The sequence below is a fragment of the Bombina bombina genome, chromosome 6 (genome assembly GCF_027579735.1).
Source record: "Bombina bombina isolate aBomBom1 chromosome 6, aBomBom1.pri, whole genome shotgun sequence".
NCBI classification, from domain to species: domain Eukaryota; kingdom Metazoa; phylum Chordata; class Amphibia; order Anura; family Bombinatoridae; genus Bombina; species Bombina bombina.
The window spans coordinates 658141-672568 of NC_069504.1; the positions used below are offsets into that span (position 1 = coordinate 658141).

Sequence of the window (14428 nt, forward strand, 5' to 3'; positions counted from 1 at the left end):
ACCTTGGCCACTTCCTTTAAGACCAGACCTTCTGTCTTAAGGACTATTTTTCCATCAGGATCTCAAATCGTTAAATTTGAAGGTATGGGAATTGAACGCTTAGTAATAGAGGTTTCTCTGACTCAGTGAGTGATACTATGTTACAAGCTCGTAAATCTGTTTCTAGGAAGATTTATTATCAAGTTTGGAAGACTTATATTTAATGGTGTTCTTTTAGAATTCCTAGAATTTTAGTTTCTTGGTTTGGATAAAGGTTTGTTTGCAAGTTCCTTGAAGGGACAAATCCCTGCTCTTTCTGTTTTATTTCACAGAAAGATTGCTACGCTTCCTGATATTCACTGTTTTGTGCAGGCTTTGGTCCGTATCAAGCCTGTCATTAAATCAATCTCTCCTCCTTGGAGTCTTAATTTGGTTTTGAAGGCTTTACAGGCTCCTCCTTTTGAGCCTATGCATTCTTTGGATATTAAACTACTTTCTTGGAAAGTGTTGTTCCATTTGGCTATCTCTTCTGCTAGAAGAGTTTCTGAATTATCTGCTCTTTCTTGTGAGTCTCCTTTTCTGATTTTCCATCAGGATAAGGCAGTTTTGCGGACTTCATTTAATTTTTTACCTAAAGTTGTGAATTCTAACAACTTTAATACGGAAATTGTTGCTCCCTCTTTGTGTCCTAATCCTAAGAATTCTTTGGAGAGATCCTTACATTCTCTGGATGTTGTAAGAGCTTTGACCTATTATGTTGAAGCTACTAAAGATTTCAGGAAGACTTCTAGTCTATTTGTTGTCTTTTCTGGTCCTAGGAAAGCCTCAAAGCAAAGTGTGGAAAACAGCACCAACAGATATGTGGCTTGTGGGGCACGGAACCCAGGATCTGCCTTATCCTGCAAATACTTCAAGTAGCAAAAAAGATTTGTTCCAGCCACCAATAGTTAAAAAACCTTTATTTCTTCATATGGGGTCTTTTGACAAACATACAACGTTTCAGACCTGCTATAGGTCCTTAGTCATGTATACTGAACATACACTGATTCATCATTTAAATACTTTACACCTGGTCAATTGTTCACCTGTTGTCATGTGACTTCTCATTATTGTATCACTGCCATCTTGTGGCCATCTAACATATATATTCCTATTGTAAAAAAGCATTCTGAATAGTCACATTGAAAAGGTTTAAGTATCAAACAATGTTAATAGATAAAATCATATGTACAAAATTAAAATAGAAGAAATCTTACGCACAATATGCAGATATGCCATTGCTGTTTACTTGTTATTTAAATGTTAATTTGGACTCTTTCATTTTAGAGTTGATTTCAAAAAATTGCTGCTAGAGATTATATGGATTACTGTCAATTTGAACACTGTAGGCCTATTTTGAAAATAATCTTTTACTTTTCTCTTTAGTCTTTTTATGTGTAAAGATAATTTATTGATACTTAAACCTTTTCAATGTGACTATTCAGAATGCTTTTTTACAATAGGAATATATATGTTAGATGGCCACAAGATGGCAGTGATACAATAATGAGTAGTCACATGACAACAGGTGAACAATTGACCAGGTGTAAAGTATTTAAATGATGAATCAGTGTATGTTCAGTATACATGACTAAGGACCTATAGCAGGTCTGAAACGTTGTATGTTTGTCAAAAGACCCCATATGAAGAAATAAAGGTTTTTTAACTATTGGTGGCTGGAACAAATCTTTTTTGCTACTGGTCCTAGGAAAGGTCAGAAAGCTTCTGCCATTTCCTTGGCATCCTGGTTAAAGCTTATGATTCATCAGGCTTATTTGGAGTCGGGTCTGGCCCCGCCTCAGAGAATCACAGCTCATTCTACTAGGTCAGTCTCCCCTTCGTGGGCTTTTAAGAATGAAGCTTCAGTTGATCAGATTTGCAAAGCAGCAACTTGGTCTTATGTTCATACATTTACTAAATTCTACCGTTTTGATGTATTTGCCACCTCGGAAGCAGTTTTTGGTAGAAAAGTTCTTCAGGCAGCTGTTTCAGTTTGATTCCTCTGCTTATGTTTAAGTTTTTTCTTTTCAATTATGAGAAAAACTTATTTTTTTTGAATGTGGATTTCATTTTTTTCAGCGGAAAATGACTGTTTTTATTTGTATCCCTCCTCTCTAGTGACTCTTCTGTGGAGTTCCACATCTTGGGTATTAATATCCCAATACGTGACTAGCTCATGGACTCTTGCCAATTACATGAACGAAAACATAATTTATGTAAGAACTTACCTGATAAATTAATTTCTTTCATATTGGCAAGAGTCCATGAGACCCACCCTTTTTATGGTGGTTATGATTTTTTGTATAAAGCACAATTATATTTCCAGTTCCTTTTTTTATTCTTTTTACTCCTTTCTTTATCACCCCACTACTTGGCTATTCGTTAAACTGAATTGTGGGTGTGGTGAAGGTTGTATTTATAGGCATTTTGAGGCTTGGGAAACTTTGCCCCTCCTGGGAGGATTGTATATCCCATACGTCACTCGCTCATGGACTCTTGCCAATATGAAAGAAATGAATTTATCATGCAAGTTCTTACATAAATTATGTTTTCTTCCCTGTGACACTTTAAAATCTGTCTTTCCTCCTAACCGCTTGTTCCATCTCCTTGTTGCAGTATGGCCGGCAGCATGGCTGAAAGTGCAGACACGGAGAGTGGGTTTGAGGATTCAGAGAGCTCTGATGTCGCTCACGCCGTGGTCAGGTTTATCACTCGTTTTGTGGACAAAGTGTGCACAGAGAGTGGCGTCACATCTGAGCATTTGAAGGGGCTTCACACCATGATTCCAGGTAAATAGCCTCAACTGTACCACCACCCCAAAGTATTCCATACAACCTTAATTAGAACTGCTTAAACCCACCCCCAGAACATTACTACTTCACTCCAAAATGCTAATTACGCATCACACACACTTACGCATACACCACAGGAAACACTTAACCCCTTAAAGGCACTGACCTACCCTCTATTATGTCGTGTCACAAGGGGTATTCAGTGCTTCAGCAGCATGGGTCTCGGCCACAGCAACCACATTTTCTGCCTGTGAGGGCTGTGAATATACATGTAGTATCAAGCGCCTGTACACTGTCACATAACAATGACACTGCAAATCAAATGCTTCCTACCACCACCTGCTGCACCAATATCCATGAAAACCATACCACCAATATTTGTGCACAGTGGTCCAGCATAGTGCTATCAAGGGAAACTGCACTACCAGACTGCTCAGCGTCTATAATGTGCGGCTGCCATCATTTGGTTGTTTGACATTTGACATTAGCTTGGCAGCTGGGCTGTGTAGCTGGTATCGATTGGTTGCTTGACAACTGGGCTGTGTGGCTGGTATCGATTGGTTTCTTGGCAGCTGGGCTGTGTGGCTGGTATCGATTGGTTCCTTGGCAGCTGGGCTGTGTGGCTGGTATTGATCAGTAGCTTGGCAGCTGGGCTGTGTAGCTGGTATCGATTGTTTGCGCTAGCTGGGCTGTGTGGCTGGTATCGATTGGTTGCTTGGCAGCTGGGCTGTGCAGCTGGTATCAAATGGTTGCTTGGCAGCTGGGCTGTGCAGCTGGTATCAAATGGTTGCTTGGCTGGATTGGTTCCTTGGCAGCTGGGCTTTGTGGCTGGTATGGATTGGTAGCTTGGCAGCTGGGCTTTGTGGCTGGTATGGATTGGTAGCTTGACAGCTGGGCTGTGTGGCTGGTATGGATTGGTAGCTGGGCTGTGTGGCTGGTATCGATGGGTAGCTTGACAGCTGGGCTGTGTGGCTGTAATCGATTGGTAGCTTGACAGCTAGGCTGTGTGGCTGGTATCGATTGGTAGCTAGGCTGTGTGGCTGGTATAAGTTGGTAGCTTGGCAGCTGGACTTTGTAGCTGTTATCGATTGGTTCTTTGGCCGCTGAGCTGTGTGGCTGGTATCGATTGGTTCCTTGGCAGCTGGGCTGTGTGGCTGGTATCGATTGGTTCCTTGGCAGCTGGGCTGTGTGGCTAGTATTGATTGGTTGCTTGGAAGCTGGGCTGTGTGGCTGTTATCGATTGGTTGCTTGGCAGCTGGGCTGTGTGGCTGGTATTGATTGGTTCCTTGACAGCTGGCTTGTGTGGCTGTTATCGATTGCTTCCTTGGCTGCTGGGCTGTGTGGCTGGTATTGATTGGTTCCTTGGCTGCTGGGCTGTGTGGCTGGTATCGATTGTTTGCGCTAGCTGGGCTGTGTGGCTGGTGTTGATTGCTTCCTTGGCTGCTGGGCTGTGTGGCTGGTATCGATTGTTTGCGCTAGCTGGGCTGTGTGGCTGGTATCGATTGTTTGCGCTAGCTGGGCTGTGTGGCTGGTATCGATTGGTTGCTTGGCAGCTGGGCTGTGCAGCTGGTATCAAATGGTTGCTTGGCTGGATTGGTTCCTTGGCAGCTGGGCTTTGTGGCTGGTATGGATTGGTTGCTTGACAGCTGGGCTGTGTGGCTGGTATGGATTGGTAGCTGGGCTGTGTGGCTGGTATCGATTGGTAGCTTGACAGCTGGGCTGTGTGGCTGGTATCGATTGGTAGCTTGACAGCTAGGCTGTGTGGCTGGTATCGATTGGTAGCTAGGCTGTGTGGCTGGTATAAGTTGGTAGCTTGGCAGCTGGACTTTGTAGCTGTTATCGATTGGTTCTTTGGCCGCTGAGCTGTGTGGCTGGTATCGATTGGTTCCTTGGCAGCTGGGCTGTGTGGCTGGTATCGATTGGTTCCTTGGCAGCTGGGCTGTGTGGCTAGTATTGATTGGTTGCTTGGCAGCTGGGCTGTGTGGCTGGTATTGATTGGTTCCTTGACAGCTGGCTTGTGTGGCTGTTATCGATTGCTTCCTTGGCTGCTGGGCTGTGTGGCTGGTATTGATTGGTTCCTTGACAGCTGGCTTGTGTGGCTGGTGTTGATTGCTTCCTTGGCTGCTGGGCTGTGTGGCTGGTATCAATTGGTTCCTTGGCAGCTGGGCTGTGTGGCTGGTATAAGTTGGTAGCTTGGCAGCTGGACTTTGTAGCTGGTATCGATTGGTTCCTTGGCAGCTGGGCTGTGTGGCTAGTATTGATTGGTTGCTTGGAAGCTGGGCTGTGTGGCTGTTATCGATTGGTTGCTTGGCAGCTGGGCTGTGTGGCTGTTATCGATTGCTTCCTTGGCTGCTGGGCTGTGTGGCTGGTATTGATTGGTTCCTTGACAGCTGGCTTGTGTGGCTGGTGTTGATTGCTTCCTTGGCTGCTGGGCTGTGTGGCTGGTATCGATTGGTTCTTTGGCAGCTGGGCTGTGTGGCTGGTATCGATTTGGTCCTTTGGCAGCTAGGTAATGTTGCTGGTGTCAATTGCTTCCTTGGCTGCTGGGCTGTGTGGTTGGTATCAATTGGTTCCTTGGCAGCTGGGCTGTGTGGCTGGTATAAGTTGGTAGCTTGGCAGCTGGACTTTGTAGCTGTTATCGATTGGTTCTTTGGCCGCTGAGCTGTGTGGCTGGTATCGATTGGTTCCTTGGCAGCTGGGCTGTGTGCCTGCTATCTATTGGTTCATTGGCAGCTGGGATTTGGGGCTGGTATGGATTGGTAGCTTGACAGCTGGGCTGTGTGGCTGGTATGGATTGGTAGCTGGGCTGTGTGGTTAGTATCGATTGATAGCTTTACAGCTGGGCTGTGTGGCTGGTATCGATTGGTAGCTGGGTTGTGTGGCTGGTATCCATTGGTAGCTTGGCTGCAGGGTTGTGTGGCTGGTATTGATTGATTGGTTGCTTGGCAGCTGGGCTGTGTGGCTGGTATTGATTGGTTGCTTGGCAGCTGGGCTGTGTGGCTGGTGTTGATTGATTCCTTGACTGCTGGGCTGTGAGGCTGGTATTGATTGGTTGCTTAGCAGCTGGGCTGTGTGGCTGGTATCGATTTGGTCCCTTGGCAACTGGGTTGTGTCGCTGGTGTCAATTGCTTCCTTGGCAGCTGGGCTGTGTGGCTGGTATCGATTGGTTCCTTGGCAGCTGGGTTGTGTGGCTGGTATCGATTGGTTCCTTGGCAGCTGGGCTGTGTGGCTGGTATCGATTGGTTCCTTGGCAGCTGGGCTGTGTGGCTGGTATTGATTGGTTCCTTGGCAGCTGGGCGGTGTGGCTGGTATCGATTGGAAGCTTGGCAGCTGGGCTGTGTGGCTGGTATTGATTGGTTCCTTGACAGCTGGCTTGTGTGGCTGGTATTGATTTGGTCCCTTGGCAGCTGGGTTGTGTCGCTGGTGTCAATTGCTTCCTTGGCTGCTGGGCTTTGTGGTTGGTATCGATTGGTTCCTTGGCAGCTGGGCTGTGTGGCTGGTATCGATTGGTTCCTTGGCAGCAGGGTTGTGTGGCTGTTATCGATTGGTTCCTTGGCAGCTGGGCTGTGTGGCTGTTATCGTTTGGTTCCTTGGCAGCTGGGCTGTGTGGCTGGTATCGATTGGTACCTTGGCAGCTGGGCTGTGTGGCTGGTATTGATTTGGTCCCTTGGCAGCTGGGTTGTGTCGCTGGTGTCAATTGCTTCCTTGGCTGCTGGGCTGTGTGGTTGGTATCAATTGGTTCCTTGGCAGTTGGGCTGTGTGGCTGGTATTGATTGGTTCCTTGGCAGCTGGGCTGTGTGGCTGGTATCGATTGGTTCCTTGGCAGCTAGTTTGTGTGGCTGGTATCGATTGGTTCCTTGGCAGCTGGGCTGTGTGGCTGGTATAAGTTGGTAGCTTGGCAGCTGGACTTTGTAGCTGTTATCGATTGGTTCTTTGGCCGCTGAGCTGTGTGGCTGGTATCGATTGGTTCCTTGGCAGCTGGGCTGTGTGCCTGCTATCTATTGGTTCATTGGCAGCTGGGATTTGGGGCTGGTATGGATTGGTAGCTTGACAGCTGGGCTGTGTGGCTGGTATGGATTGGTAGCTGGGCTGTGTGGTTAGTATCGATTGATAGCTTTACAGCTGGGCTGTGTGGCTGGTATCGATTGGTAGCTGGGTTGTGTGGCTGGTATCCATTGGTAGCTTGGCTGCAGGGTTGTGTGGCTGGTATTGATTGATTGGTTGCTTGGCAGCTGGGCTGTGTGGCTGGTATTGATTGGTTGCTTGGCAGTTGGGCTGTGTGGCTGGTGTTGATTGGTTCCTTGGCAGCTGGGCTGTGAGGCTGGTATTGATTGGTTGCTTAGCAGCTGGGCTGTGTGGCTGGTATCGATTTGGTCCCTTGGCAACTGGGTTGTGTCGCTGGTGTCAATTGCTTCCTTGGCAGCTGGGCTGTGTGGCTGGTATCGATTGGTTCCTTGGCAGCTGGGTTGTGTGGCTGGTATCGATTGGTTCCTTGGCAGCTGGGCTGTGTGGCTGGTATTGATTGGTTCCTTGGCAGCTGGGCTGTGTGGCTGGTATTGATTGGTTCCTTGGCAGCTGGGCTGTGTGGCTGGTATCGATTGGAAGCTTGGCAGCTGGGCTGTGTGGCTGGTATTGATTGGTTCCTTGACAGCTGGCTTGTGTGGCTGGTATTGATTTGGTCCCTTGGCAGCTGGGTTGTCGCTGGTGTCAATTGCTTCCTTGGCTGCTGGGCTGTGTGGTTGGTATCGATTGGTTCCTTGGCAGCTGGGCTGTGTGGCTGGTATTGATTGGTTCCTTGGCAGCTGGGTTGTGTGGCTGGTATCGATTGGTTCCTTGGCAGCTGGGCTGTGTGGCTGTTATCAATTGGTTCCTTGGCAGCTGGGCTGTGTAGCTGGTATCGATTGGTACCTTGGCAGCTGGGCTGTGTGGCTGGTATTGATTTGGTCCCTTGGCAGCTGGGTTGTGTCGCTGGTGTCAATTGCTTCCTTGGCTGCTGGGCTGTGTGGTTGGTATCAATTGGTTCCTTGGCAGCTGGGCTGTGTGGCTGGTATTGATTGGTTCCTTGGCAGCTGGGCTGTGTGGCTGGTATCGATTGGTTCCTTGGCAGCTAGTTTGTGTGGCTGTTATCGATTGGTTCCTTGGCAGCTGGGCTGTGTCGCTGTTATCGATTGGTTCCTTGGCAGCTGGGCTGTGTGGCTGGTATTGATTGGTTCCTTGGCAGCTGGGCTGTGTGGCTGGTATTGATTAGAAGCTTGGCAGCTGGGCTGTGTGGCTGGTATCGATTGGAAACTTGGCAGCTGGGCTGTGTGGCTGGTATCGATTGGTAGCTTGGCAGCTGGGCTGTGTGGCTGGTATCAATTGGTAGCTTGGCAGCTGGACTGTTTGGCTGGTATCGATTGGTAGCTTGGCTGCTGGGCTGTGTGACCGGTATCGATTGGTATCTTGACAGCTGGGCTGTGTGGCTGTTATAGTTTGATAGCTTGGCTGTGTGGCTGGTATTTATTGGTTCCTTGGCAGCTAGGCTGTGTAGCTCGTATTGATTGGTTCCTTTGCAGCTGGGCAGTGTGGCTGGTATCAAATGTTTGCTTGGCAGCTGGGCTCTGCAGCTGTTATTGATTGGTTCCTTGACAGCTGGCTTGTGTGGCTGGTGTTGATTGCTTCCTTGGCTGCTGGGCTGTGTGGCTGGTATTGATTAGTTCCTTGACAGCTGGCTTGTGTGGCTGGTATCGATTGGTTCCTTGGCAGCTGGGCTGTGTGGCTGGTATTGATTGGTTCCTTGGCAGCCGGGCTGTGTGGCTGGTATCAATTGGTTGCTGGGCTGTGAGGCTGGTGTTGTTTGGTTGCTTAGCAGCTGGGCTGTGTTGCTGTTATCGATTTGGTTCCTTGGCAGCAGCTGGGTTGTGTGGCTGGTATCGATTTGGTTCCTTGGCAGCTGGGTTGTGTTGCTGGTATCGATTGGTTCCTTGGCAGCTGGGCTGTGTGGCTGGTATTGATTGGTTGCTTGGCAGCTGGGCTGTGTGGCTGGTATTGATTGGTTGCTTGGCAGCTGGGCTGTGTAGCTGTTATTACTTAGTAGCTTGGCAGCTGGGCTGTGTAGCTGTTATCGATTGGTTGCTTGGTAGCTGGGCTGTGTAGCTGTTATTATTTAGTTTCTTGGCAGCTGGGCTGTGTAGCTGTTATCGATTGTTTGCTTGGCAGCTGGGCTGTGTGGCTGGTATTGATTGTTTGCTTGGCAGCTGGGCTGTGTGGCTGGTATTGATTGGTAGCTTGGCAGCTGGGCTGTGTGGCTGTTGTTGATTGGTAGCTTGGCAGCTGGGCTGTGTGGCTGTTATAGATTGGTAGCTTGGCAGCTGGGCTGTGTGGATGGTATTGATTGGTTTCTGGGCTGTGTGACTCGTATTGATTAGTTTTTTGGTAGCTGGGCTGTGTGGCTGGTATTGATGGGTTTCTTGGCAGTTGGGCTTTGTTGCTGGTATCGATTGGTTCTTTGGCCGCTGGGCTGTGTGGCTGGTATCGATTGGTTCTTTGGCAGCTGGGCTGTGTGGCTGGTATCGATTGGTTCCTTTTCAGCTGGGCTGTGTGGCTGGTATCGATTGGTAGCTTGACAGCTGGGCTTTGTGGCTGGTATCGATTGGTATCTTGACAGCTGGGCTGTGTGGCTGGTATGGATTGGTAGCAGGACTGTGTGGCTGGTATCGATTGGTAGCTGGGCTGTGTGGCTGGTATGGATTGGTAGCTGGACTGTGTGGCTAGTATCGATTGGTAGCATGGCAGCTGGGCTGTGTGGCTGGTATCAATTGAATGCTTGGCAGCTGGGCTGTGTGGCTGGTATCGATGGGTTCCTTGGCAGCTGGGCTGTGTGGCTGGTATCGATTGGTAGCTTGACAGCTGGGCTGTGCGACTGGTATTGATTGGTAGCTGGGCTGTGTGGCTGGTATCAATTGGTAGCTTGGCAGCTGGGCTGTGTGGCTGGTATCGATTGGTTGCATGGCAGCTGGGCTGTGTGGCTGGTATCGATTGGTAGCTTGGCAGCTGGGCTGTGTGACTGGTATCGATTGGTAGCTTGGCAGCTGGGCTGTGTGACTGGTATCGATTGGTAGCTTGACAACTGGGCTGTGTGGCTGTTATAGATTGGTAGTTTGGCAGCTGGGCTTTGTGGCTGGTATAAGTTGGTAGCTTGGCAGCTGGGCTTTGTAGCTGTTATCGATTGGTTCTTTGGCCGCTGGGCTGTGTGGCTGGTATCGATTGGTTCTTTGGCAGCTGGGCTGTGTGGCTGGTATCGATTGGTAGCTTGACAGTTGGGCTGTGTGGCTGGTATGGATTGGTAGCTGGGCTGTGTGGCTGGTATCAATTGGTAGCTGGGCTGTGTGGCTGGTATCGATTGGTAGCATGGCAGCTGGGCTGTGTGGCTGGTATCAATTGGTTGCTTGGCAGCTGGGCTGTGTGGCTTGTATCGATGGGTTCCTTGGCAGCTGGGCTGTGTGGCTGGTATCGTTTGGTAGCTTGACAGCTGGGCTGTGCGACTGGTATTGATTGGTAGCTGGGCTGTGTGACTGGTATTGATTGGTAGCTGGGCTGTGTGGCTGGTATTAATTGGTAGCTTGGCAGCTGGACTGTGTGGCTGGTATCGATTGGTTGCATGGCAGCTGGGCTGTGTGGCTGGTATCGTTTGGTAGCTTGGCAGCTGGGCTGTGTGGCTGGTATGGATTGGTTACTTGGCAGCCGGGCTTAGTGCTTGTCTATTAGAGGTTTAAAAAGCTAAATATCTTCCCCTCGTGTTCTCTTTATAGATATTGTTCAGATGCACATAGAGACTCTAGATGCGGTACACAGAGAGAGCAAGAGGTTGCCCCCCATCCAGAAGGTAAATAACGGTCAGCTTCATTGTATGGTCATTTGACATAAAACAATGAAAATTATTGTTTCAATTGAACAAGTGTTTTATGCAACATATACACAGGAGATAGGATATCCTTGTGCTTATAGAGGTGGCTTTTGTGTCATATATTCTCACCTGATCATATCCCCACTTTGTTGTTGCTTTTCCAGCCCAAACTCCTTCGACCTTCATTGTTAGTGGGTGAGGACTTAGTGATGGAGGGACTCCGTGTCTACCTACTGCCAGATGGACGTGAGGAGGCATCAGGGGGCTCTCTGGGGGGTCCACCCCTTTTACCTGCTGAAGGCGCCCTCTTCCTTACCACCTACCGATGCATTTTCAAGGGCACCCCTGTGGATCCTTTAGGTAAGCATGGCAATAAGATATGCCAAAAAAGCTTATATTATTCTAATCAAAAGGTAGAAAAAGTAGTAGTAGCATCTTATCTTCCTGCCAGCTTACTCATTGCAGCATCATATTACCTTCCCAAGGCAACGTAACTTACAGCCCAAGCAACATTTATTATTTCCCCCCAGTAACTTTCTACTCCCACAGCCACAGGTACATTTTAATTCCAGGATGACTTCATATCATTAGCTATTCCTGCATCCAACTTGATGTTTGCAACCTGGGCTCTTAATCTTATTCTTTTCATCCTGTCATGACATCTCTCGCTTTCTCTTCTCTCCTTATCATTTCTTCTCTTCTTATCATTTCTTCTCTCATTATCTCTTCTCTCCTCATCTCTTCTCTCCTCATCCTCTTCTCTCCTCATTCTCTTCTCTCTCCTCTTTCTCTTCTCTCTCCTCTTTCTCTTCTCTCTCCTCTTTCTCTTCTCTCTCCTCTTTCTCTTCGCTCTCCTCTTTCTCTTCGCTCTCCTCTTTCTCTTCGCTCTCCTCTTTCTCTTCGCTCTCCTCTTTCTCTTCGCTCTCCTCTTTCTCTTCGCTCTCCTCTTTCTCTTCGCTCTCCTCTTTCTCTTCGCCCTCCTCTTTCTCTTCGCTCTCCTCTTTCTCTTCGCTCTCCTCTTTCTCTTCGCTCTCCTCTTTCTCTTCGCTCTCCTCTTTCTCTTCGCTCTCCTCTTTCTCTTCGCTCTCCTCTTTCTCTTCGCTCTCCTCTTTCTCTTCGCTCTCCTCTTTCTCTTCGCTCTCCTCTTTCTCTTCGCTCTCCTCTTTCTCTTCGCTCTCCTCTTTCTCTTCGCTCTCCTCTTTCTCTTCGCTCTCCTCTTTCTCTTCGCTCTCCTCTTTCTCTTCGCTCTCCTCTTTCTCTTCGCTCTCCTCTTTCTCTTCGCTCTCCTCTTTCTCTTCGCTCTCCTCTTTCTCTTCGCTCTCCTCTTTCTCTTCGCTCTCCTCTTTCTCTTCGCTCTCCTCTTTCTCTTCGCTCTCCTCTTTCTCTTCGCTCTCCTCTTTCTCTTCGCTCTCCTCTTTCTCTTCGCTCTCCTCTTTCTCTTCGCTCTCCTCTTTCTCTTCGCTCTCCTCTTTCTCTTCGCTCTCCTCTTTCTCTTCGCTCTCCTCTTTCTCTTCGCTCTCCTCTTTCTCTTCGCTCTCCTCTTTCTCTTCGCTCTCCTCTTTCTCTTCGCTCTCCTCTTTCTCTTCGCTCTCCTCTTTCTCTTCGCTCTCCTCTTTCTCTTCGCTCTCCTCTTTCTCTTCGCTCTCCTCTTTCTCTTCGCTCTCCTCTTTCTCTTCGCTCTCCTCTTTCTCTTCGCTCTCCTCTTTCTCTTCGCTCTCCTCTTTCTCTTCGCTCTCCTCTTTCTCTTCGCTCTCCTCTTTCTCTTCGCTCTCCTCTTTCTCTTCGCTCTCCTCTTTCTCTTCGCTCTCCTCTTTCTCTTCGCTCTCCTCTTTCTCTTCGCTCTCCTCTTTCTCTTCGCTCTCCTCTTTCTCTTCGCTCTCCTCTTTCTCTTCGCTCTCCTCTTTCTCTTCGCTCTCCTCTTTCTCTTCGCTCTCCTCTTTCTCTTCGCTCTCCTCTTTCTCTTCGCTCTCCTCTTTCTCTTCGCTCTCCTCTTTCTCTTCGCTCTCCTCTTTCTCTTCGCTCTCCTCTTTCTCTTCGCTCTCCTCTTTCTCTTCGCTCTCTTCTTTCTCTTCGCTCTCCTCTTTCTCTTCGCTCTCCTCTTTCTCTTCGCTCTCCTCTTTCTCTTCGCTCTCCTCTTTCTCTTCGCTCTCCTCTTTCTCTTCGCTCTCCTCTTTCTCTTCGCTCTCCTCTTTCTCTTCGCTCTCCTCTTTCTCTTCGCTCTCCTCTTTCTCTTCGCTCTCCTCTTTCTCTTCGCTCTCCTCTTTCTCTTCGCTCTCCTCTTTCTCTTCGCTCTCCTCTTTCTCTTCGCTCTCCTCTTGCTCTTCGCTCTCCTCTTGCTCTTCGCTCTCCTCTTGCTCTTCGCTCTCCTCTTGCTCTCTTTCTCTTCGCTCTCCCCTATCTCTTCGCTCTCCTCTATCTCTTCGCTCTCCTCTATCTCTTCGCTCTCCTCTATCTCTTCGCTCTCCTCTATCTCTTCGCTCTCCTCTATCTCTTCGCTCTCCTCTATCTCTTCGCTCTCCTCTATCTCTTCGCTCTCCTCTTTCTCTTGTAAGGTGTATCCAGTCCACGGATCATCCATTACTTGTGGGATATTCTCATTCCCAACAGGAAGTTGCAAGAGGACACCCACAGCAGAGCTGTCTATATAGCTCCTCCCCTAACTGCCATATCCAGTCAGTAGTAAGAGAGAAGTGGTGAAATGTAGCTGTTATTTTACTTCAATCAAAAGTTTATTATTTTTAAATGGTACCGGAGTTGTACTATTTTGTTCCAGGCAGAAAAATAGAATAATCTGCCTGTGATTTCTATGATCTTAGCAGGTTGTAACTAAGATCCATTGCTGTTCTCACACATGACTGAAGAGAGAGATAACTTCATCTAGAAGATGTGAATGCTAGAAAATGCTGCTGATGCCAAATTTATGTAAGGTAAGCCTGAATACAGTGATTTAATAGCGACTGGTATCATGCTTACTTTCTGAGGTAATACTCTTTTCTTCTGTTATGTGTGATCAGTCCACGGGTCATCATTACTTCTGGGATATAACTCCTCCCCAACAGGAAATGCAAGAGGATTCACCCAGCAGAGCTGCATATAGCTCCTCCCCTCTACGTCAGTCCCAGTCATTCTCTTGCACCCAACGACTAGATAGGATGTGTGAGAGGACTATGGTGATTATACTTAGTTTTTATGACTTCAATCAAAAGTTTGTTATTTTAAAATAGCACCGGAGCGTGTTATTACTTCTCTGGCAGAGTTTGAGGAAGAATCTGTCAGAGTTTTTTACTATGATTTTAACCGGAGTAGTTAAGATCATATTGCTGTTCTCGGCCATCTGAGGGAGGTAAAGGCTTCAGATCAGGGGACAGCGGGCAGAGGAATCTGCATTGAGGTATGTAGCAGTTTTTATTTTCTGAATGGAATTGATGAGAAAATCCTGCCATACCGTTAAAATGACATGTATGTATACACTTCAGTATTCTGGGGATGGTATTTCACCGGAACTACTCTGTTAAAGGTCACTAATCCTTTTTAATAACTATTTATCATGTTAAACGTTTTTGCTGGAATGTAGAATCGTTTACATTGCTGAGGTACTGTGTGAATAAATATTTGGGCATTATTTTCCACTTGGCAGTTTTTTTGCTTTATTTGTGACAGTTTCGTTTCTCTTCACTGCTGTGTGGGAGAGGGAGGGGCCGTTTTGGCGCTCTTTGCTACGCATCAAAAAATA

At 47.9% G+C, this 14428-nt stretch overlaps 1 protein-coding gene across 1 annotated transcript in view; it reads left to right on the forward strand.

Annotated features, from left to right (window-relative positions):
* SBF1 (SET binding factor 1) overlaps window positions 1-14428 on the forward strand; it is a gene marked incomplete in the record, with an annotated part of 739370 nt that overhangs the window by 409283 nt on the left and 315659 nt on the right. Inside the window, 3 exon segments of the mRNA XM_053716293.1 lie at window positions 2635-2807; window positions 10601-10674; window positions 10860-11055. Coding sequence (XP_053572268.1) covers window positions 2635-2807; window positions 10601-10674; window positions 10860-11055 — 443 coding nt within the window.